The sequence below is a fragment of the Brassica napus genome, unplaced genomic scaffold (assembly GCF_020379485.1).
Source record: "Brassica napus cultivar Da-Ae unplaced genomic scaffold, Da-Ae ScsIHWf_1140;HRSCAF=1619, whole genome shotgun sequence".
In the NCBI taxonomy this organism is placed as follows: Eukaryota; Viridiplantae; Streptophyta; class Magnoliopsida; order Brassicales; family Brassicaceae; genus Brassica; species Brassica napus.
The window spans coordinates 33,941-57,296 of record NW_026014565.1 but is presented as its reverse complement, the minus strand read 5'-3'; the positions used below and the strand labels follow the sequence as shown (position 1 = coordinate 57,296).

Here is a 23,356-nt window from a genome sequence, read left to right as displayed (position 1 = left end):
TATGAGTAAAAAATATCATTTAATAATAAAATAAATATATATATATAGATTAAACACTATATACCATAAGATTACATAAATATTTTAATATTAAAACTTTCAATGAATTTTCAAGAACATTTATAAATTATAAACTTATTAAAGATTTCAGATTGAAAATTTTTTTATCGATGATTTAAATATTTTGTTATAAAACGATATGAATGATCATAGAACCGTATGATTATAAATTCTTATTTAATAAATAACTATACAAAATATATTATTCTTAGAAAAATAGGTTGGTCCATCTTAACTTATATTACATTTTTTATTAAACTAACTATCGAATTGATAAATAACGTACCAAAAAATGTTTTGCACTTTCCTTAAATAAAAGCTACGAAATTATCTAATATAATTAACGTATATGTGAAAATTAATTATTATGAATAATAAATATTTGATAACAATTTTTGTATCTTAGTTCTTTTTTTAATTTTATATTATTAAAAGATATATAAAAATCACATTAAATATATAATAAAAACATTTATATTTTTTCTTATATGTTATATTTTGAATTTTTCAAAACGTCTATAAATTATTAGAAATTTGAAGATCTCCACTCTGAAAATTTTGTGATCAATAGATTTTTTTTTGTCATAATAAGTTACAAATGATCATAAAATTGTATTAATATGAACTTTTATTTAATATTATAAGAAGATACACATGATTTTAAAACCATATGAGTAAAAAATATCATTTAATAATAAAACACATATATATATATATATAGATTATACTATATACCATAAGATTACATAAATATTTTAATATTAAAACTTTCAATGAATTTTCAAAAACATTTATAAATTATAAACTTATTAAAGATTTCACATTGAAAATTTTGTTATCGATGATTTAAATATTCAGTTATAAAATGATATGAATGATCATAGAAATGTATGATTATAAATTCTCATTTAATAAATGGCTATATAAATTAACTTTTCTTAGAAAAATAGGTTGGTTCATCTTAACTTACATTATATTTTTTATTAAACTAACTATCGAATTGATAAATAATCTACCAAATATTTTTTTGCACTTTCCTTAATTAGAAGCTACGAAATTACCTAATATGATTAGCGTATATATGAAAATTAATTATTATGAATAATAAATATTTGATAACAATTTTGGTATCTTAGTTCTTTTTTTTTTAATTTTATATTATTGAAAGATATTAAAAATCACATTAAATATATAATAAAAACATTTATATTTTTCTTATATGTTATATTTTGAATTTTTCAAAACGTCTATATATTATTAGAAATTTGAATATTTTCACTCTGAAAATTTTGTGATCAATAGATTATTTTTTTGTTATAATAAGTTACAAATGATCATAAAATATAACGGATATGAATTTTTATTTAATAAATATTCAAACTAAATAATATATATATATATAAATACTAATGATTTAAAGCAACAAGATTGGCTGATCAATTTAGTCGTTCAGTTGAAATCTTTTAAAAGTATGTGAAAGACTAAAGTCAAAGTAAATATGCGTTTAGAATAGTAGTTATATTTTACTAACTGAAATACCGAAAAAACCGAATCGAACCGAAACTAACCCGATATCTGGATTGAACACCCCTAATCCAAATGAAGCCAAACTATTGTTTCATTCTCCAAAATATAATAAAAATAATAACTTAATCCCGCGCAAGGCGCGGGTCTTATCCTAGTCTATACTATTATTTGCGAAGTAAATTTTTGCAATGGAGCTCGAACTACAAGATAATTGACTATAAGTAAATATAATAAAATTATCAAAAATAAAATATATTTATAAAACATAAAACAATTCTTAAATATGTTGTGTTTTTATCTGAAAATATTTATTTTTATTATAAAATATAATTTTTAGTGTCTGATTTATCTTTTTAAAAACATAATTAATAATTTATTATGTTTGTTTTGATTTAATAATTATAAATAGATAAATATTTATAAGAACACTATGCCCGCATATCCGGGCAGAACACCTAGTTTACTCAATTCAAAAAAATTAACTCAGCAAAATCAAAAATTTTAGTAAAAAGTTTTGAACTAACCGAATTCCAATTCCGAACTACCTGTAGAAACCGAACCTTTGGCCTAAAATAATAAAGAGAAAATTGGAAAAATGAAACACTTTAAACTTAGATTTGTCTCAATATGATTTTTAGCAGATTTTTTAGGAAAATAAGATTTTAATTCTTGTGAATACCATAATACCCTTAGAATAACAAATTAATATGAATAATAATAATAAATTATAATTTTCGTAATTGATTTAGTATTAGATTAACTAGATTTTTTAACCGCGCTACGCGCGGATAAGATATTATATGTATTTTTCAATCCTAAAAAATAATGTATAATATTGTACAACATTATTTAAAGAATATAAAATAAGACTACATAACATAAATATATTTTTTAAATTTTCTTTGTAGAAATCATTATGTTGTTTGATTGTTGTACTTGATTCACATATTTGCATAGTTATTTGTGATAGATGAATAACTATATTTTTATTATCAGTAAATAATATATATTTATTATATAATATAAGAAAAATAAAATTATTTACTTTTAAAACAAACTTGTCTCATGTTGGAGACTCGATTATAGACATATCATATTCGAATGAGACATTTTTACAGTTATCAATCTTCTTAACAGTCAAGAAACAAATCTGAATATCAAAACAATATCTCATACGATCTCTTTGTGGAATAACTGCTCTGAAAAAATTGAATTTAGGTATCAAAAATGACTGGAAATGGATGTGCAGATGTTTTTATCTAGTCAGCTTTACAAAGTACTATTCATAGTTCATATATCGTTATGTCCATCCTATTTTTTTGTCCATCCTTTCTTAAGCATCTTGAAATAACTGATGCTAATTAATAATAAACTTTTAGCATGCAAAAAAAATCAAATTTGTCTAATTATCGCTTAATTTGTCTAACTGATATATATGTATTTCTCAATTCTAAAAAATAATGTATAATATTGTCTTACATTATTTAAAGAATATAAAATAAGACTACATAACATAGATATATTTTTAAAATTTTCTTTGTGGAAATCATTATGTTGTTTGATTGTTGTACTTGATTCACATATTTGCATAGATATTTGTTATAGATGAATAACTATATTTGTATTATCAGTAAATAATATAAATTTATTATATAATATAAGAAAAATGAAATTATTTACTTTTTAAACAAAGTTGTCTCATGTTGGGGATTCGATTATAGACATACAATATTCGAAGGAGACATTTTTACAGTTATCAATCATCTTAACAGTCAAGAAATAAATCTGAATATCAAAACAATATCTCATACAATCTCTTTGTGGAATAACTGCTCTGAAGAAATTGAATTTAGGCATCAAAAAGGACTGAAAATTGATGTGCAGATGTGTTATCTAAGTCAGCTTTACAAAGTACTACTATTCATAGTTCATATATCATTTAAGTCCATCATTTCTTAAACATCTTGAAATAACTGATGCTAATTAATAATAAACTTTTGGCTGGCAAACAAAATCAAATTTGTCTAGTTATCGCTTAAATAATTTTATTAATATTGTCTAAGAAGCTTTCAATTGATATCATAATTTAATTTTTATTACTTTTTTTGTTAATTTTAGATTTTTTTTTTGTATTTGAGATTTTTTTCCTTATTAAGCTTAAATTTCTTTCACATAATATATATATGTGTCATAAAAATTACCATCAAATCAGTTTTACTTATTTATTATTTTGTTTTTAATGAAAATACACTTTTTAAATAATTTAATTTAAAATAAAATTATATATTAATTTTGTTGTATTCTAACAATTTGATTGATTTAATTAATTTGCTTTGGTGGATAACTTAAAAAGTTTTCATATGAATCGGGGAATGCAAGCTTATGTTGTTATATTATATTTATTTATGTATATGAATCTATATATAATGCTAGTGTAATAAAGAAAGAACATTATTTTTTTGTAACTTCAAAAAGATACATTATTACAATTTGAAATTAATCAAAATTGAATAAAATAGTAACTAAATAAATCTAATTGTTTTTTATCTTGTTTAGTTGGATTCTCATGAAAAGAAATCGATAGGTTAAACAAATGTTTCAAAATTTGTTGTGTTATTGTTTTGTCTATAAATTACAAAATTTATTGAATTGATATATTTAATTATTGCACCCTTAAATAATATTTTATTAAGACATTAGAAAACTATGTTTTGAGTTTTTTTGTCAAAATTGTACAAAAATCTATGCTTTTTCATATTTGTCACGAAAATTTATATGTTAAACTTACTTTTACAAAATTCTTAACTTTGTAACGAAAACAAAAATCTATGCTTTTTCATATTTGTCAATGTTCTCACACTTTCAAAGAATATATTAGCTTAGTCACTTACTTATTTTTTTTTACAAAACAAAGTATCAGAGTCTTGAAAGTTGAATCCATATTATTGTAAGTGTACATAACAGTTTGTGATTACATATTTAGTGATTCTTGTATATGTGTCCAAGAAAGTTTCAATGGTTTAGTGGTATCTGCCCTATATTTATGTCATACTAACCCGGGTTCGATCCTTTCATTTGCATTATCTTTTTATTTTTTACGAAAAAATAAATGAGATGACTTGACAATTTCGAATTTTCTGATTGGACGATTTTTTGTGCCTACGTGGACACTCTAAAAGGGGCTTATATCCCCTTTTAGTATAGTATAGATTAAAAAGGGAAAAAATAATTAACACGGTTAATGGGTATGACTTCCCTTTACCCTAATTTTTTTACCCCCTCTTCTCCGCCGAAGCTTTATTTCACGCCATCCATGGTGATTTAGTGTTCTTGGAGAAAATCATTGTTTCGTCGGACCTTTCGTCTCTAACTTCGTTTTTGTCATCCTCCCCTTCGTTCTCACACACGGAACAACGAAATCGAAGTGTTCTTCCGCAAACAGTTTCGTCGGACGGTTTGGTTCATTACGAAATTGAAGTGTTCTTTCTTCAATTTCATCTGAATCTCATGTTTCTTCACACTAGGTATGTGATTTCTTGTATTGATTCTCTTAACCCTAGATTTTGGTAAAAATGATTTGTCATCTTTCTTAAACTAAATTAGTTTTAGGTTGATTAATCATCTTATACATGAACAGAAACTGAATATGGTTATTTCTGCTGTCAAAAGAGAGAAGGACTTTTTATCTAAAAGTAGAGAAGTCTCGTGCCATGACCGAGATTGATGAACGAATGAAGAAGGTGCTCACTTTTTCTAACATTCTAAGTTACAGCTTTGTGTTCCTTTTTTAAACTCGTAATCCATGCTAGTGCTAGCATGCTGACTCTTTGAAGGTACTGTATTGATTTTCTCTCTACTCTAACTTGATGTTTGGTTATGTGTTATTCTCTGTTTTTGATGTTTGGCAGAAGTGAAAGATTCAAGAAGAATCAGGCAGCAAAGCTGAACCAGCACAAGTCTTCCCACCTAGGTGGTTCGTCAGTTCAGACAGAAGATAGCAATAAAAAATGAGGTGTCTCAGAGAAAACCTGGCCTCTCCACAGATGTTCTAGCATCGGTTAGTATTTTGTTTATATCTTATTTCTTGAAAGGATAATGATGCATTTCTTTTGTATTTATGGTTTTGTTTTTCCTGATTCAGGTTTTCGGCGGTTCTTAGAAGATTAAGAAGAGGCATGTGAAGCTATTGCAGGTTGATCAAAGGCTTTAAGTTTTTGAAGAGGCATGTGAAGATATTGCACATCGAACGTTCCAAACCACGAAACAGACATGGCTAAATTTTAATATATTGCACACTTGGCCCCTGAGATTAATTCCTTTCTTATTATTTCCCCATAACCTTTATTTTGAAAATTATTCCTCGATTTCGCCCCAAAACTTTTGGTTCAGAAAATATCTTTAATGTTCGCCCCATAACTTTTAAATTTTACGGAAATATCTTTATGATTTCGCCTTAAATTTTAAACGTTCACTTTTGATTCTATTATACGAAAATACAATATATACAAAACTCAGAAATTTATCGTGGAGCAATCCAAGATTAGATTTAAATTTTTTATTATACTTGCTAGTAGTAAGTTAGTATACATATCAAAGTAGTGTGAATCATATGTGGTCTAGTGGTTTCTGTGTATAATTTTCTCTTGAATAACTCGGGTTCGAGCGGAGGAAAGAACAATTTTGATGATTTTTATGACTTAGGAAAGAATATACACTTCGAGAATTAGATTAGATTTTGTGTAGAATTAGGAAACATCTTTAACCAAATATGAAAGTTTCCATATTTTATGGATTTGCCTAGAATATATATCATAGCTTACGCAGAACACAATAGAGTAGATGAGAAACATATTATTCCTTAAGCGCCACATAAGGTAAAAAGCAGAACATGTTATGGCACAAAATATGGATAAGGTATATCACTGCGTTGTGGCTATATGTCGTTATCAAGTTGTTGGTATACTGAAGACATCTTTCTTAATTATAACGTTTCAAAAAATAGCTGCGTTATGATATATAAGAAAGTATAGTTTACGTTGTATACCCAAGATATATCTATGTATAAAACTTAGTATCCGATTTCTAGACTAAGTAGATGACCATAATGAGTATTCTAAATGTATCTAGAAGATAAAATAAAATATGATTCCACTTAAAAAAAAAACTTTTAAACATATATATTGTCATACTTATGTTTCCAATAGTTTTCATATTTTTTAATAATTTTTAAATTCAATTTATTATTTTTCTAATAAAATAAAGATAAAATATGTCCAGAATTGCCCAAATATCAGAAGTCCTAGTGTGACAAATAAAAGTTTAAAGTGTCTTATTTTTCCAATTTTCCTAATAAATATTCATAGTTTTCATCACATGCACTATCAACCAAGTTTTACAATTACCAAAAAAAAAACTGAAAGAAGATGCGAATAAATCAATCTTGGAACAACACTAATACCACCAATCTCCTAGCACCACCAATAAAACCTAAACCATTTAATTAAATTTTAAACGACTACTTATACAAGTACGCCTCATATAAGACACCCTTTTGTTTGTCAGTTGTTGTAACGGTATCCACCATGCTCCTCATACCGATGAGTTTCGTAATGGTACTCATACTGAGACGATGACTGCTCATAAGCGGAAGCGTAATGCGAAGAAGGGGACGTGGGATTGTAGACTTCATGTTGCTGGTAATGAGAAGGAGTACCGAGCTCGGTCACAGGACTAGACGACTGTGTTTCATGTTTGTCCACTCTAACCTCCGTTGTCTCTTTTTGGTGCCTCTCATCTTCTTCATCTAATTCTTCGTCGAATGAAAGGAAGATCGGGTGTAAGTACGCGTCCGCAAGATCAGCTTTCATGTTCAACTCCGGTTCTGTCTCCTTCTCCAGCTTGTCTTTTGCCATTGCATCCTGCAGTAAGACCAATGATAAACACATGTTTGAGTAAGAAACCTCGAAACTTTTCTTTTGGACTATGATGTGTCCTTGAGAAGATTGGTGGTTTACCTCGAGTGGGTACTTTCCGAAGGCGGGTTCGAAGCGGTGTTTGCAGTACTTGTGGAAAGAAAGAGTGAGAATGGGTAAGATGATAAGCAAAGGCGTTGAGTTTGCTGCCTTTTTAGAAGTCAAAAGTCCCATAAGCAGAAGCTGAGATATCAACAAGCTAGCTATTATCCTCCCATGAACGTGCGGCCAGAACGCTCCACAGCTCTCATATTGTTGGTTGTACACATTGATTATCTGCATTGCAAAACCAAGAAAACTTAAATATCAACAAAGATGGATAAATTGTTTGAAATACTATAAGTTAAGCTACCCACTTTTCAAAAATACCCTAACATTATATAAATGATAATAAATTATTTTTACACATTTAGTGGTAGTTTAGTCTTTTTTTCATCACAAATATAAGGTATGAAAATGGTTTGAGTAAATTTGAAAAACAGTATTAGATGCCACTGAGTTGTAAAGCGAACCTGATGGCGATAGACCAAGTAAGCAAAAGCGAAGAAGACACAAATGAAGGGAAGGAGAATGGGAGTGACAACGGCGTAGACAATCCCCAAGAGGAAGTAGAGCTGGAGAGATGGGAGAGTCTCCTTGAAATCGACAAAACCAGGGTCCATTGCTCTCTCTCTATCTCGGTCCGTCTTCACAATAAACATGTTCTTCAAGTGGAAGATCACGAGTGGCTTTAACCGGAGTATCTCACCCGCGATACCAGCCCACCCGTCAACCATTATGTACGTTATAAAGAAGGTAGCCTTCATCGGTATAGAGACCCCAATGGTTCGAGGAATCCTGTACAACACAATGAAGAAATAAACAAAAGCATTTTTAAAGGTATGATTCTTTTGGAGAGTTTATAAGAGGTTAAAGGTTGCTTACTGAGTTGGTGACTGGTGAAGGAAAGAGTCAAGCTGCTCAAACGCTGTTCCGGCGATGATACTTCCCAAGAACACATTTACTAACATGAAGTAATAGTACTTCGCTGCTGCTCTACGCTCAAGTGTAGATAAAGCAATGTAGCCCTCAATCTTCGACATAATCAGCAGTACTGTCGGGAGGATCCACAAGAAAATCTTCAGAGCAAGACCAGGTAGGAAACCTTGTAAGAATGACTTTACAAAGTCCCTGCAATAACAAGAAGATGGGAGTCATTCAACTCTATCAAGTTTGTGTAAATTGGCATGTGATTGCTTTGACTTACAGTCTAGTGACAGGTCTGAGGAAAGGCGCAACTCTATCAAGACCTTGTAAATTGGCAAGAGATTGCACGAAAGCGATGGGGATCATGTAGAAGAAGACCAATGCAAAGACTGACACACCGATTATGAGCTTTCTGATGGTCAATGAGATAAAAGGTATAGAAAGGTTTTGCCAATAGATATCACGAGGCTCTGGAGCGCTGCTCGTTAGCCACAACGTTGGATTCTTGCTCTGCTGCGTCTGTGCGCAAACGGCAGCTCCCCACCGTGAATCAAACGACACGAATGCGACAGGAAGCATCAGTTTTGAGTCTTTTAGAACTTTTTGGCGCTCCAAAGCCATCTGTTATCAACATCATCAGACACGTGTTTAAAATGAGGTTAAAGTGTTTGTGTTAGCTGCACCAGAGGAGTAGCTTACAGTGTGGTCAAAGTCCTTGATCTGTTGTTGGTAGTACTCGATGGAGTCAACTTTTTTACCCCATAGACCAAGAAACCCTGTCTGGAGAAGACAACAACCTTATCAACATCATTACATCTAAAAAAAGGACTAAAGAAATGGCGTGGAGAGAGAGAGAGAGAGAGACTAACTCTGCAAGTAGGCTTCTTCTTATGAGGATTGCGTTGATGCTTGAGCACATAATAGTCATACCAGTCTTGCAGCCTCTCTCTTTGCTTCACCAGCTTCGCGTACTTGTTCGCGTTATAAACTGCCTGAAACAACAAGATCCCATCCCTCAATCGAACTGATTATAACAAAGATAAGCAATTTTATAAGGACAAAACATATATTTACCTGATGACAGAGGTAATGCTCGGGGTGATTCGTCTTAAAGAACTGATCCACAGTGTCCGGAACTGAGTGTCCAGGCATGTCAGGGACGTTTCTGACAACAACCTGCAAAAACAAAAACTCCAAATGTATTAAGAAAACACTCATCAGTGTTAAAACTCTGAAGCTTTCACTTACAGTGAACTGCTCAGGACGCCTACGCTGAGAAGCTAGATACTGGAGACGCATTAGTGCAACAGTGTTGTACTCTCTGTAGAGCATGAAACATGCCCATAGCGTGAAAAGGTACTCTACTCCAATGTGGAAGAAGAACCTAAACACAGACACACACACACATAAAGATGTTAATAATGATTACTAAAGCTTCATTTTTTTTTTTAATACAGAACTAAGCTCTCTCACTTGGAGGATTCAGGCTGGACATTAGAAATGGAGAGCTTATCAATGTCGCTGACAACGAGTTCCTTCTTCAAGAAGAAGAGTGTACCGCTTGATACATTCACTGGAACAAGAACTGCGAGTGCTAGTATCATGGCTGGTACAAAGATCTTCAAGCTGCCAAACACCAACATGAAAAGAAAAAAAAACATCTTTAGAAGGAAAAAAACTAACTAATGCAGATTCTCTCATAATTAATCTCAATAACTTTCCCGGAAAAATGAATATCTAAAAAGTGACTTTCTCAGGAAACAAACAGTGACAACAAACGAAACTTCCATTATTGCTTTGTCTTTGTGGAATACAGAGCGGACAAATCCGAAACTTAGCTGTGTTTTGTAATAACATGTTCTGTAAGAATAAAGTACAAATATTTTCTGACGAATTAAAGATTATTTTTAACCGTAAAATTCGGGATTATGTCACACTTTGTGAAACTCGTTCTTGGAGATTACAAAATCACGGAAATCCCCAAGAACACAATAAATACCAAAATTTTCTCAGAAAGTTACAATTTTTCTCGAGAATTCAACAGTATCTATCTTTTTAGTGATTAGACTCATGAATATCATAAGTAGCCTAAATACCCAGAAAAGTTTATTGGAAAAGAAATAAACCTTTACAACTGAAAAGTTTCGATTTTTTTTCCTTTCATTTTCTCGAGAAGTTGACATCTCTCTCAAGATTGAGAATTTTGCATTTTAAAAAAGAAAGAAAAAAAAAAGTCAATAGCGAGAAGAAGAGGAGGAAGTTACCCGAGAGTGTAAATCCTGAGGAAAACAGCAGAATCGAAACCAGCGTGACGAATGATCTCGGATTCACTCATTTTCATGGCTTGAGGCATCCAATTGAGGAAAGTGAAGTATGTTTTGAAGTTGAGGTTGACGAACTTTCCGACGAGGTTTCCGTCGGAGCGGCGGGGACTGTGTCTGTCTCCGGAGAGATACCATTTGGGGAAGTAGACTCTGTCGTTGATGGGTTGGATTCTTAGGACAGCGAATGCTATCAGAAACAAGAAGGCACCGAAGAGGTTTATAAGGGCCGAGACTCCTATGTCTTCTAGAGTCGCCATTGATGAAAGCAAGCACCACACAGAGAGAGAGAAGAGATGGAGAAAAAGGTTGGCTTTTAAGGAGAGAGTGGCGTGAAGGAGAAAGAAAGAGAATAGATATTATCGAAGTCTAGGAGTTTCTTACTCCACTTTCCATTTTTTTTTTTAATATGGTATGTAAATATTGTTATTTTATCCTTTCATAAATGATAAATCCATAAAAGGCCATATAATATACTAGTTTTGGGAAATATATTATCACCCATAGTCGAATATCACACGAAATTACCCAGTCAAATATCACACAAACCAAAACCTTCGCTAAAAAGCAGTGTTTTTAAAATCGGACCAATCCGATAGTGGACCGGGTTCAACAATAAACTGGGTATATAACCGAATTGGATCTAATAATTGATTCAATTATGAACCGATTCCGTAGCCAGATTAGATCTTAAAGTTATTAAACTACTAAAACTATCAAAAATCAACAAATCATTCATATGAACATAAAAAAAGTTTATATTTTTAATGTTTTATGTTTAAAAGTTATTTATATTTTAATTATGTATCATATTTATTAACATTACTTTTAAATTTATATACTAAAAGTATATTAAACCAGATTCTTAAACCAGGTATGACCCGGTCAAACCATATTGAACAGTGACCCAAAAAATTTCCGGTTCAGCTTCCAGTCCAGTTTTTAAAACACTGCAGAGTGGAAATTTGAATTTTACAGAATATAAAAAATCCTTATTTTTGTTTAGAATTTACATTATAATATATATTTATGAACAATTCTCTCAATAGCCATTTTTAAGTTTTTATCACAAAAATAGCCTTCAAAAAAAGAAAATGACCAAAATAACTTTTTTTTATTTTGAAAATTTTAATATTTTTTTTAAAAAAAAAATTGAAATCATATCCTCAAAACTCCACCCCTGACTTCAACTAGACGAGATCGAAAGTAAACCCAACTCACTTCAACTAGACGATCAATATCACACAGAGAGATCACCATGAAAAACTCTCATCCCCACGGTTAGGATAAGATCTAAGATTTGGAAATTCGACTGTAGAGAAGAAATGAGAACAAAACATGAAGCTCTAAACCGGTTGAAACCTAAAAAGAGATGATTCAAAGCAATTAAACCCGACTTCGGCTCTGAGAGACAACCGGAGTCTGAGAACAAGCTTCAACAATAGAGGATTGATGAGAGAAGACATAGGATTTTTGAAGACAATGGGGTCGATCTAGCGCAGTGCCAAGGTACTTCTTCAGTTAGAAGAACTCGTTCTTATTAATAAATAAAATACAAAAATTGGGGTACAATACAAAAAAAATTGGGTGATATAGTTTGTAATAATTGCCTCTCTCTTCTTGTATCATCTGCAGCTTATAATTTTTAATTTTTATAATGTGGTAGTAAGCGTCCAATTTATGATCATTAATGATAATTTTTTTTTTGCAACAAAAAGTTATTCTATTACTTAAATTTGAGGTGGTCTAAATAACCAGAACGGAATAGAACAATCAATGAAACTAAACTCTCTATGAAAAGATTGAGCATACCTAGCTAAAGAATCAACAATTCGATTTGGTGCTCTTGGGATGTGAGATATCCTGAAATCTGGGAAACATATCTGAAGAGTCTGTATCACCTCCAATTATATTGTAAAGCTTGGCCAAGCTTAAGATTTATTTATCATTGCATTTAGATTCTTGCAATCAGTCTCAAAGCTATGGAATGACGAATATTGAATCATGTTCTCCATAGCTCATCTCAGTGCTTCTGATTTTGTATGAAAAGCAGCCTTTCGCCGACATAAGATCCGCGTTCCCATGAATTGAGTCTTGCCCAAACTATCCATCCAAATCCATCCGCGTCCACTCAACTAAGATGTAGAGGTCCATGAACTATCTACCATACATATATTATCTAAGCTTACAATTTATGGCTCCTCAATATAATGCCTCATGTGATGATAAGGGTAATGATTCATTTGCATTGAACCATGCTTGACATTTGCTTTCCGCATAACTGATAAGTTCCAAAAGACCCTTATATATCCTCTTTTTTTTTAATGATAACAAAAACTGCATTATGCTAAAAGACAAACAATTAACTTGGGGGGGGGGGTTGATTGATTTACGTAGTGTTCATAAATTATAAAAGCTGATAGATTTTAAAAATTATGTGGATCATGTAAATATATATATATATATTTATTTATTAGACTTTTTATAGATTTTTGCAGATTTTTAATTGTATTATCTTATTTTTTATCCTTGTTTTAAAGTAAATATATAATTTATGATTCTAAATATTTTCTTCCAGTATAACATGTTTTTTAGTCTTTTTGTAAAAAACATATTTATCTGTTAAAAGAAAACAAGAATGATACATATATAATTATGTTTATATGATAAGATGAACACTACATATTAACAAATTTAACTATATTATCTTTGCCTAGAAATTTTCATGGTATTTTGTTTTTATTTAAGGGGAATTGGAGTCCTTATACATAAGAATAGGAAAAATTAACTTCATACCCATAACATCACTTTGGCTACGATATGTTATATATTGTTGTGTAAAGTGCCAAAAATATCCTTTTCTGCGCGCGTAGACATCAATGAGTGTCATTATCTTGCAAGTTGAAAAATTGTTTCTACTTTACAAACTCTTGCATACAGCGAAGAAGGGAGATTTGAAGAGGGTGCGTGGTTTCGGTCGTGCGGCATAAGTAGGATATTGAGAGTTAGGGTTTCAGTGGTTTTTTTCAATTTTACGGCGGCACAATTGAGTTTCCAAACCCAACAAATCAAGGTAAGTTTGATTTGATTTCATAGCATTTGGGTATATAGTCTAAGTTTCAAACTGATCTCGTCTTGTATCTGTGGGTGATTATACATGTCAGGTGTCTGGTTTGTTGGATTGGAGATAGTGAAAACTGACGATGGATTGAATTGGGGAAGATGAACAGTAATGTTGTGCAATGTACTCTATTCTATTTTATAATTACAGTATAGTATGTTACAATTCTTCTCCTCCTCTTCGGCAAAGTGTATCTCCTTCGCCTTATGATTCTTCTCCTTCACTACTCCATCAGCTTTGTTGTCTTATCCTTCACTATTGTCGCTAATATATAGCTTTCACCTAATTTATACATTGAGTGGTAATGTGTATTTGCGTTTTGAAATTTCATGCTTTATAAATGGTATTATTTTTCTATTGTGTTGAATGAATGCTCTAAGTTAATGGAGATTCACATACATGTTTGTATTGACAGTTTATATAGCTTTCATACAATATTTGAATAAACATTACATTATAGTATACTAATCTATTCATCAAAATAGTATAGTTTCTTCTTATGTTGCTTTCACTCTTACACTCCCTCCTACTCTTTCTCTCCTCCCCTCCCTTCCCCGATCTCTCTCTGTCTTTCTCTCTATTCGTCCTTCCTTTCCTCCATACTTTTATCTTTCCTCCTTCCTCCTTCCTCCTCCTCCTCCCCTCCTGTTCCTCACCTATCCATTTTCCTCCTTTTCCCAATCATCAATATAGTAACTATCATCAATTGCCATACTATTCTAAATGAAATATAGTGTATTTTAGACCTTCAAGGTTAGGGTTTAGGTAGCTCCGTTATGGGCGATGGTTTGGTTTTACAATTTGGGTTTAGGGTTTGGGTTAAGGGTTTACAGTTTGAGTTTAAAGTTTAGAGTTTGGGTTTAGGGGAGTTAGGATTTAGGGTTTGGGTTTAGGGTTTACGGTTTGGGTTTAGACCTTCAAGGTTAGGGTTTAGGTTAGGGTTTAGAATTTGGGTTTAGGGGGTTTAGGGTTTAAGGTTTAGGTAGCTCCGTTTGAGTCTATGGTTTGGGTTAAGAATTTGTGTTTAGAGTTTGGGTTTATGGTTTACAGTTTTGGTTTAGGGTTTAGGTAGCTCCGTTATGGTTACGGTTTGAGTTAAGAAGTTAGGTTTAGGGTTTGGGTTTAAAGTATACGGTTTGGGTTTAGGGTTTAAGGGTTGTCTTTTGAGACTATATTACATTTTATATAGTATAGTAAAGCATGTGCGTTGGAGTCATTTGCACGCACACGCGCTTCGGAGGTTATTACGGGCAATTTTAGGTGAACTTGTCACATCGATGGGCTTTTGCTGTAGAATTGCTATATTCTTCATTTTAGTGCTCCTTATGAATATTCAGCAAATTGTCATTTTATTTAATCGTTAAAACACCTTTAAAATATAATATTATAATAAAATATAAAATATGATTAATTATATCTTTGCTAACAATAGTTACTCTGTTTTTTTTTTAATTTTTTATTACATAGTATTGAAAATCTCATATATATATATATATGAAATTTTGAAAGTAGTTGTGCGTTTATAAATAAAATGTAGAGAATTCATTTCCCACTAACAATGGAGTTAGTTAAAAATATAGAATCAACTATAACTACACTTTTGTTTTGAATAACAAAAGATTGAAATGAATGATGTATAAAAACAAAAACATTTAAATGAATTTTAAAATCCTCAAACCAATAATAATGTACTATGCTAATTTTTTTTAAAGAATTCGTCTATTAATAACAATGGAATCTCAAATTTTTTATTTTATAAACATTCTTATGCCAACAGCACCCCCTAAGTTTGGACTTCTTAAAATGATTAAGGAGAAATCTGTTATATTTTACATTCAATCTACTTTAAATGCAACGCTGTTTACAAATCTTGTATTTTTTTTTGAAATAAATACTATTGAAGATGGGTGTCGCATCCCGCTAATGTTCGGCCCAGTTCTAAAAAGAGAGGATTGAATTTGAAGAGAGCAAGAATAACGGAAACCTAATTCGTTAATAGACAAAAGAGGACGATGAAATTGACATGACGACTTCACATCCATGCTCGAAAAAGAGTGTGTTGACTCACTCAACGAGTACGGATGATACAGTTTGACCTGCGTTTGATGCATGGTGACAAAGCAAGCTGCATCCGCATCACAAAGAATTTGTGACCTCACCTGATAGAGAATCAAATATGTGACTTCATCAATAAGGACAACGAGCTGTCTTCCTTGTCCCATCCGAATTATCCCGCAACTATAAAAGTAGAGCTCTATTGACTGAGCAAATGAATGATTTTTTTGGGAAGATAACTTATCAACCTCGACTCTTATTGTATAGCGAGCTCGATTCTAACATTTAACTCACTTCACATTTGTAATCTCTTTTGATATCAATTTACTTCTAATATAAACGATATTTACAACTTATTTTGTCCCTAAATTATTCATTAATCATCACCCCCTAACTCACTATTCAAAAAATACGTTCGAACTTCTAGTCTAAATTTTGGTTTAAAATACATAATTCAACATCTAACTAGACTTATTTGTTTAGAGTCAGTTTATAGTATGGTAAAAAAAAATTAAGGTTACTAATCTGCTTTTGCCAACCTTCACCTTGACGATATTTTTTTCAATCTTAGTGAGACGGCACAGGTTGACCTTATTATATATATGCGTTTGGAACCTTTCGTCACTAAACAATATTTTCTAGGTGATTTTGTATGGAATTTTTTCTTTGTAGAATTCTTGTTTGGTGACAATTTCCGTGCTATTCAAACGTTAAATATTATATTCCAACACTAATATTTTCATGCATGGTTATTGGTTTCTGTCTTTCTGCTAGGTGTTACAACATGTAGCATAAAGAGGACAGAGCGATTCATGCCGCCAGGATCTGAACAATTCATCCAGGGAAAATTTTAAAAAAATACTATTACATACATTTATAAATTTAAATTTTTATCAGGGGCATTTTCAAAATTTGGTACAAAATTACAATAATTTTTTTATAGTGGGCACCTGTCCCATCCACCCACAAAGGTAGCTTCGCCCCCGGCCATTATTGTGCCATCTTCAGAACTCTATATAGGGAGCAACACTATGGATGAATTGTGATTGTTCTTAGTTTGAAGGTGTTAAACTACTTGTATAGTTTTATAAGATGTCAAATGAAACGTGCGTTTTATCATCATATATATGAGGTCATATCCTATATATACGGAGGAAAAGAGTCTGAGATGTCCCATTGAATCATAAGAAATGCAATTAGCTGGCTTAATGATGTTATTTTTTTGGACAACGCTTAATGATGTTAATATTCTTATAATACAGATGTGTTTTAGTTTTCTAGGTTGTCACGGAATGGAAGTATGGAGTGGTTGCATATAGTGGTTAACAAGGAAAATGACATCTTAGGTTTCTTGGTTTTATACATCACTATGTTAAAAATACAAAAAAAAAAAACATAAACCTGAAAGAAATCATATGGATTTGCAAATACTAATCAAAAATCTATTTGTTAAATTTAAAATTATAAATCAACTAAAATGTATAAATGAATAACTCTTTGTAAGTTGACAAAAAAGAATATCTTTGTATTAATACATATGCGATCAATAGTATACGACTAGAATATTATTTAAAAGTCTGATTAGTAATCCCCAAAACGATAGAATGGTACCATTTTATACTTTTTAGCAGTCGTCCAGTTTTGTGAAATTGTAGTTTTTGTTCAGTTATTATATCATTCGGCCGTCTTAGCAATAAAAGAAAGGGAGAAAATGATGTTAGTACCTTTTCTTCAGAAAAAATGATGTTACTCTATGGTTTGACATTTGTTTCTTAAAGATAAATTAATAGTTATATTATTCTATATTGTATTATTTGTAGTGTTCTTTATTACATACAATATTGAAGTTTGCTTAAGGTTTCGGGATTAGTAACATGTCTTGATGCGGTCATCCACGTTTATCCTTGCGTTTGGTAATAAAGAACTTAATTTGATTATCCCTAAAAACTTATAAGGTTTTTTAAATACACTTTAATAATTATTTAACTAATAAATTTTAACTTAATTTTTGAGCTACAATGGTAGTTTCTTAATTTGGGTTTCTTAAAAAAAATAAACTTTTCTTAACAAACCTTGAGAAGGATTTGTCCAGTGCCTAACACAAAGCCTGCATCAGTGTTTCCAATCCCTTAGCAAACTGACCAAATGCTCCAGCAGTACATGCGTGTGAGTCTGTTCTTAACCAAACCTATCGTAAGGAAAAAAATATTAATCGTAACAACAACAACATATAGAACCGAACCAAACCAAACAAAGCCAATCATATCCAGCGAGAGAGATTGTTACCTCTCCTGGCCTGCAATGACCTTCTTGTGCAAACGCAACATGGCAAACACCTTTGTAGTCATGATTAGCCTAAAGATGAGAAATGAAACTTTATTCACATGCAAGCAAGATAGGGATTCACAGTTTTCACTCCATGGAAATTTTCAAAACCACCATACCTTGATAACAACGATGTTCTGTTCCACCGATACATGGCGATACGGGAACGTTTCTCATGCTCCGCCGCAACTGTCTCGCCCCGAAGACAGATGAAGCATGGCAACGAACCTCTTTATTTAGCTCAACCTGTACAGTCAAGGGCAAGATATGTCGCTTTGTGATTGACTCTGGGTGCTCGGCAAACGTGGTTTCTGAAAAAGCCGTTCGTAAGCTTGCCCTTAAACCCGAACCACACCCACACCCATACCGCCTCCTATGGATGCAAACGGGGGCTGAGGTTTTCGTTTCCAAACGAACTCTGCTGTCTCTCTCCATTGGTTCATTCTACAAGGATGATTTATATTGTGATATCGCTCCTATGGACGTATCTCATATTATCCTCGGTCGCCCTTGGCAATTTGATCGCGAAGTGATCCACAACGGCAAGACAAATACCAATTCTTTTATGTTCGAAGGCCGCAAGATCACACTACTTCCATCGCCAGACACTGATCATACGAGCAACTCACCCGCGACACCAACAACAATTTCAAAACAGAATTTGTTAATCATATCGAAGTCCCAGTTCGAACAGGAGCTTCAAGACACCCGACCACTATTTGCTTTGGTCGCGGCTAACCCAACGCCGTCCCACCCACCCTTGCCCACCGGCATTTTCACCAATCCTACAAGAGTTCGAGGATCTCTTTCCGGATGAATTGCCAGCAGGTTTACCCCCATTGAGGGACATACAACATCATATTGACCTCGTACCAAACGCCGTCCTACCGAATCGAGCACATTATCGTATGAGTCCGGAGGAGCACGAAGAACTTCGACGACAAGTTGAAGACTTACTGATCAAGGGTTATGTTCGTGAGAGCTTAAGCCCGTGCGCGGTTCCAGCGTTGCTTATTCCAAAGAAGGACCGGTCGTGGCGCATGTGTGTTGATAGCCGAGCTATCAATAAAATAACTACACGGTACAGGTTTCCCATACCTCGGTTGGATGATCTCCTTGATCAAGTAGGGAAAGCGGCTATTTTTACCAAATTAGACCTTAAAAGTGGTTATCATCAGATTCGAATTCGACCAGGAGACGAATGGAAGACAACTTTCAAAACTCGCGAAGGACTTTTCGAGTGGCTAGTAATGCCGTTTGGATTATCTAATGCTCCAAGTACTTTCATGCGAGTGATGAATCAAGCTCTACGGCCATTCATTGGACGTTTTGTCGTGGTGTATTTTGATGATATCCTCATCTTCAGCAACACACTCAACGATCACCTTTCTCACCTACGTGACGTGCTACTTGCCTTGCGTAAAGAAAACTTATATATCGCAAAGCAAAAGTGCGAGTTTGGTGCTTCTGAAGTATTGTTTCTTGGTTACGTCGTTTCCGCGGCAGGATTGAGAGTCGATCCCCAGAAAGTCGAGGCTGTAGTCTCATGGCCAACGCCAACAACTATCACAGAGGTCAGAAGCTTTCATGGCCTCGCTTCATTCTATAGGCGTTTTGTTCATAACTTCAGTGCTCTCATGGATCCTATTACCGATTGCATGAAGCAAACGTCGTTTGCTTGGACCTCGGAAGCAGATGCAGCATTCGCAGTAATCAAAGACAAACTCACGACTGCTCCCATATTGGTACTGCCTGATTTCGATTCTCCTTTTGAGTTGCATTGTGATGCTTCGAAGCTAGGTATCGGCGCGGTTTTGAGTCAACATGGGCGGCCAGTCGCGTACTATAGTGATAAGTTGGCCGGTGCTCGGGCTCGTTACAGCACCTATGATATAGAGTTCTATGCAATCGTCCAAGCCATCAAGCATTAATGTCACTACCTTACTCACAAGGAGTTCGTCTTGTTTACCGATCATGTGGCACTAAAGTACTTGGGAACTCAGGATAAAATCTCTTCTCGACATGCTTCCTGGACAGCTTATTTACAACAGTTCACTTTTGTTATCAAGCACCAGTCCGGAAAACTTAATAAAGTGGCAGACACGTTAAGTAGCCGGCATTCCTTGGTCGCCACGCTCAGCGTCTCCGTCCACGCAGACTTGTACGCGACTGATTCATACTTTGGGGCTGTCTGGCAAGATCTTGCGCTTAGTAAACGGTCTGATTTCTCTTTAGTGGATGGTTTCCTCTTTAAGGACAATTGCCTTTGTGTCCCGGAGTGCAGTCTGCGATTGCAACTGGTCAAAGAGTTACATGGCGAAGGGCACATTGGGCGGGATCGAACTTTGAAACTTGTTACAGATTCGTACTTTTGGCCAACTTTGCGGCGAGATGTCGAACGATTTGTGACTCGTTGTGCTACTTGTCAGCGTGGGAAAGGTCATGCGACCAACGCGGGTCTCTATCTTCCACTTCCAATACCGACGCAACCGTGGAGTGATATAAGCATGGACTTTGTCCTTGGGCTTCCTCGTACGCAACGCGGCAAAGATTCTATTTTTGTTGTGGTTGATCACTTTTCAAAGATAGCTCACTTTTTGCCGTGTAAGAAGACCACGGATTCGGTGCAAGTGGCGTCCCTTTTCTTTCGCGAGATCTATCGGCTACATGGCCTTCCGGTGTCTATCATCTCAGACAGAGATTCACGTTTCATTAGCCACTTTTGGCGTTCTCTGTGGAAACTTTTTAAAACAAGTTTAGACATGAGTTCTGCTTTTCATCCCCAATCCGATGGACAAACAGAGGTTGTTAATCGTAGTCTGGGCAATATGTTACGTTGCTTGGTGGGTGATAACTTACGGTCATGGGATTCGGTGTTATGTCAGGCCGAATTTGCTCATAACCATGCTCACAATCGCAGCCTTGGGTATAGACCTTTCAAAGTTGTGTATGGTGTGACTCCGCGCGGTCCGTTAGGTTTAACAACGGTGCCACAGCCAGGCGAGTTTCATGGGAGAGCGCAGGAACTGGTCGATGAACTGACGAGTATTCACGCTCGTGCTAGCGATAATCTGGCCGGTACTACTCTTAAGTATAAGCGAGCTGCTGATAAACGCCGTCGCGAGCTACATTTTGAAGTAGGCGACTTTGTCTGGGCCATTCTCACGAAGGAACGGTTTCCGGTCGGGGCATACAACAAGTTGAAGCATAGGAAGATTGGACCAGTGGAGATTGTTGAGAAGATAAATGCTAATGCCTATCGTCTTCTTCTTCCGCCTCATGTGCACACGGCTGATGTGTTTAACGTCAAACACCTGTTCAAGTTTGAGCCGGCTGAGGATGAGCTTACGGGGGGAGGCCTGATGTAGCGTACATCCTACTCCTACTCTGTTTTGGTTTTATTTCCTTGTTTCCTTTTATGTTTTAGATAAAGATCAATTGATCTAATCTCTTTAAGTTTAGGAATTTGATTTACTTATATATAGTATCTTCTCGGCTTTGTGAGAGATACAACTTTTGTATTATTGATTAATATACTTAGAGCTTTGGTGTTAACAAACTCTTGAAACCTTATCTCCGGGTATTCTATAAGAATTCAACGGCTTTAAGAAGGCTTAGATAACGGGCATTCTCAGAATTCAACGTTACCTTCGCGTTATCGGTTACTATCGTTACTTCCGCTACACTAAACTGCTACGTACTACCACAAGAAACAGAGCAAAAAAAAAGAGATCACTGGATGCATTACCTTAGCCTTGTCACCGAACACTCTCTTGAAGATACCAAAAGCACCAGGGCCACAGACATCATGAGTCATAAGAACATCAACGTAGAGTCATAAAGCATGAACATAAATAGCATCAATCAAACACATAAGCAAAGGAGAGAAGGCGAGACTCACATTCTGGACCGATGCAAGTGCATTTGTCACGGTAAGCATCGTATACGTGTCGGAAAATTCAACGTTGCCCACATCGTATAGGCTCGATGTATCAGTTAGAGCCTCTGATGCTCCCATCCTCTTATGTAGCTGGTGCTGCTACTAACTTCAAAGATTTTATCTTAATTGCCCCTACCCAAGATTAAAATACTCTTAATCAAAAACGATACACTAGAGTGAAATCAAGACTCAAAACAAAAGGACAAAGACGTCTCCTTTATGTTTCTACCCGTATGTAGTAAACAGAGAAAGAATAAAAATTTTCAACTTCCTACATCAACGCATGAGAAACACTCAATTGATTTCACTAATAACACAAACTGGAGAAAAACGAAATAGAGAAACACTCAAATGATTTTACTAGTAACGAGTTTGCTAAATCTTCGAAAGAGAAACATTAAATTTCCATTACTTTATAGCTTTTCACACACAAATCAAATAATTGAAATTAGCTGATTGATTCACCTTAGAAAATGAAATAGAGCTTGGTGCCGAGCGCAAAGAGAGGGAGGGCCACATGCATCATGTGCGACGAGAAATAACGAAAGTTAGGTTCAGACCGATCCTGAGGTGGTGGATGCGCTCTGCGGAGGATCCATGACGGAGACGATCTTTTGAGATATCGATTTCTTCTGGTGGAAGATGATGATACTAACCTTACTGGGGGATTCACAGAAGAAAGAAGAGGAAGAGATTACAGAGAACGAAGTGAGAAAAGAAAAGAAAAAAAAATTGAAAATAGAAAAAAAATATTTTCTCTCTTTTGCTGACATGTGGGTGGAAAACCTTCTTAATAATCGGTCACCAAACTCCTTATCTAAGGATCGATAACTTCTCTTTTTTTTTGATTTATTTAAATCACTTATTAAACTTAAGAACCCCATTTAGGATCAGGGATAATCATGGTCTTAGATCCACTTTTTGACTGAAGGCATTCATATTAAAATTGCAGAAAGGAAAATAAAAGTTTTACAAGCATACTGCTATAGTCAGACATAATGCACATTATGAAACTCATACATAGTTGAAACCCAAAATTTAGATCAGAAGGTAGAATTGGGCCAAGCCC

At 33.8% G+C, this 23,356-nt stretch overlaps 2 protein-coding genes and 1 long non-coding RNA gene across 5 annotated transcripts; 1 reads left to right on the top strand and 2 right to left on the bottom strand.

Moving 5' to 3' along the window:
* Nucleotides 1-6,903: 6,903 nt before the first annotated feature.
* LOC106406663 (CSC1-like protein At1g32090) lies at nt 6,904-11,223 on the bottom strand. Of its 2 annotated transcripts, XM_048771400.1 has the most exons (11): nt 10,790-11,221; nt 9,999-10,151; nt 9,774-9,909; nt 9,600-9,701; nt 9,395-9,517; nt 9,225-9,305; nt 8,806-9,146; nt 8,484-8,729; nt 8,072-8,396; nt 7,602-7,835; nt 6,904-7,505 (listed from the first exon to the last, which is right to left on the bottom strand). In XM_048771400.1, exons 1-11 carry the CDS (start codon nt 11,104-11,106, stop codon nt 7,146-7,148), a joined length of 2,418 nt encoding a protein of 805 aa, XP_048627357.1. In that variant the 5' UTR covers nt 11,107-11,221; the 3' UTR covers nt 6,904-7,145. The 2 variants fall into 2 exon arrangements, with proteins under 2 accessions (XP_048627357.1, XP_048627356.1); XM_048771399.1 differs by having other exon boundaries at nt 9,600-9,909; nt 10,790-11,223.
* Nucleotides 11,224-13,592: 2,369 nt separating this feature from the next.
* On the top strand, nt 13,593-14,324 carry LOC125596121. The gene is made up of 2 exons (XR_007330843.1): nt 13,593-13,919; nt 14,011-14,324. It is a non-coding gene; the product is annotated as an uncharacterized LOC125596121 (long non-coding RNA).
* A 3,467-nt stretch (nt 14,325-17,791) lies between these two features.
* On the bottom strand, nt 17,792-22,827 carry LOC125596120 (3-isopropylmalate dehydratase large subunit-like). Of its 2 annotated transcripts, XR_007330842.1 has the most exons (5): nt 22,249-22,827; nt 22,096-22,119; nt 18,467-18,593; nt 18,309-18,377; nt 17,792-18,210 (listed from the first exon to the last, which is right to left on the bottom strand). XR_007330842.1 is itself a non-coding variant. In XM_048771398.1 (4 exons), the coding sequence occupies exons 1-4, from the start codon at nt 22,363-22,365 to the stop codon at nt 18,118-18,120; spliced, it is 303 nt and encodes a 100-aa protein (XP_048627355.1). In that variant the 5' UTR covers nt 22,366-22,827; the 3' UTR covers nt 17,792-18,117. The 2 variants fall into 2 exon arrangements, 1 of the variants encoding a protein (XP_048627355.1); XM_048771398.1 differs by lacking the exon at nt 18,467-18,593.
* Between the last annotated feature and the right edge of the window lie 529 nt (nt 22,828-23,356).

Excerpts from the sequence above, each read along its gene's own strand:
- LOC106406663 (XM_048771399.1), bottom strand. The coding sequence starts at position 11,106 with ATGGCGACTCTAGAAGACATAGGAGTCTCGGCCCTTATAAACCTCTTC. Across the intron at positions 9,518-9,599 it reads AGCATTACCTCTGTCATCAG|GCAGTTTATAACGCGAACAA; the intron begins GTAAATATATGT and ends TTGTTGTTTCAG. Across the intron at positions 8,397-8,483 it reads CTTCACCAGTCACCAACTCA|GATTCCTCGAACCATTGGGG; the intron begins GTAAGCAACCTT and ends TGTGTTGTACAG.
- LOC125596120 (XM_048771398.1), bottom strand. The coding sequence starts at position 22,365 with ATGGGAGCATCAGAGGCTCTAACTGATACATCGAGCCTATACGATGTG. Across the intron at positions 18,378-22,095 it reads TGTTCGGTGACAAGGCTAAG|GCTAATCATGACTACAAAGG; the intron begins GTAATGCATCCA and ends TCTCATCTTTAG. Across the intron at positions 18,211-18,308 it reads GTCATTGCAGGCCAGGAGAG|GTTTGGTTAAGAACAGACTC; the intron begins GTAACAATCTCT and ends TCCTTACGATAG.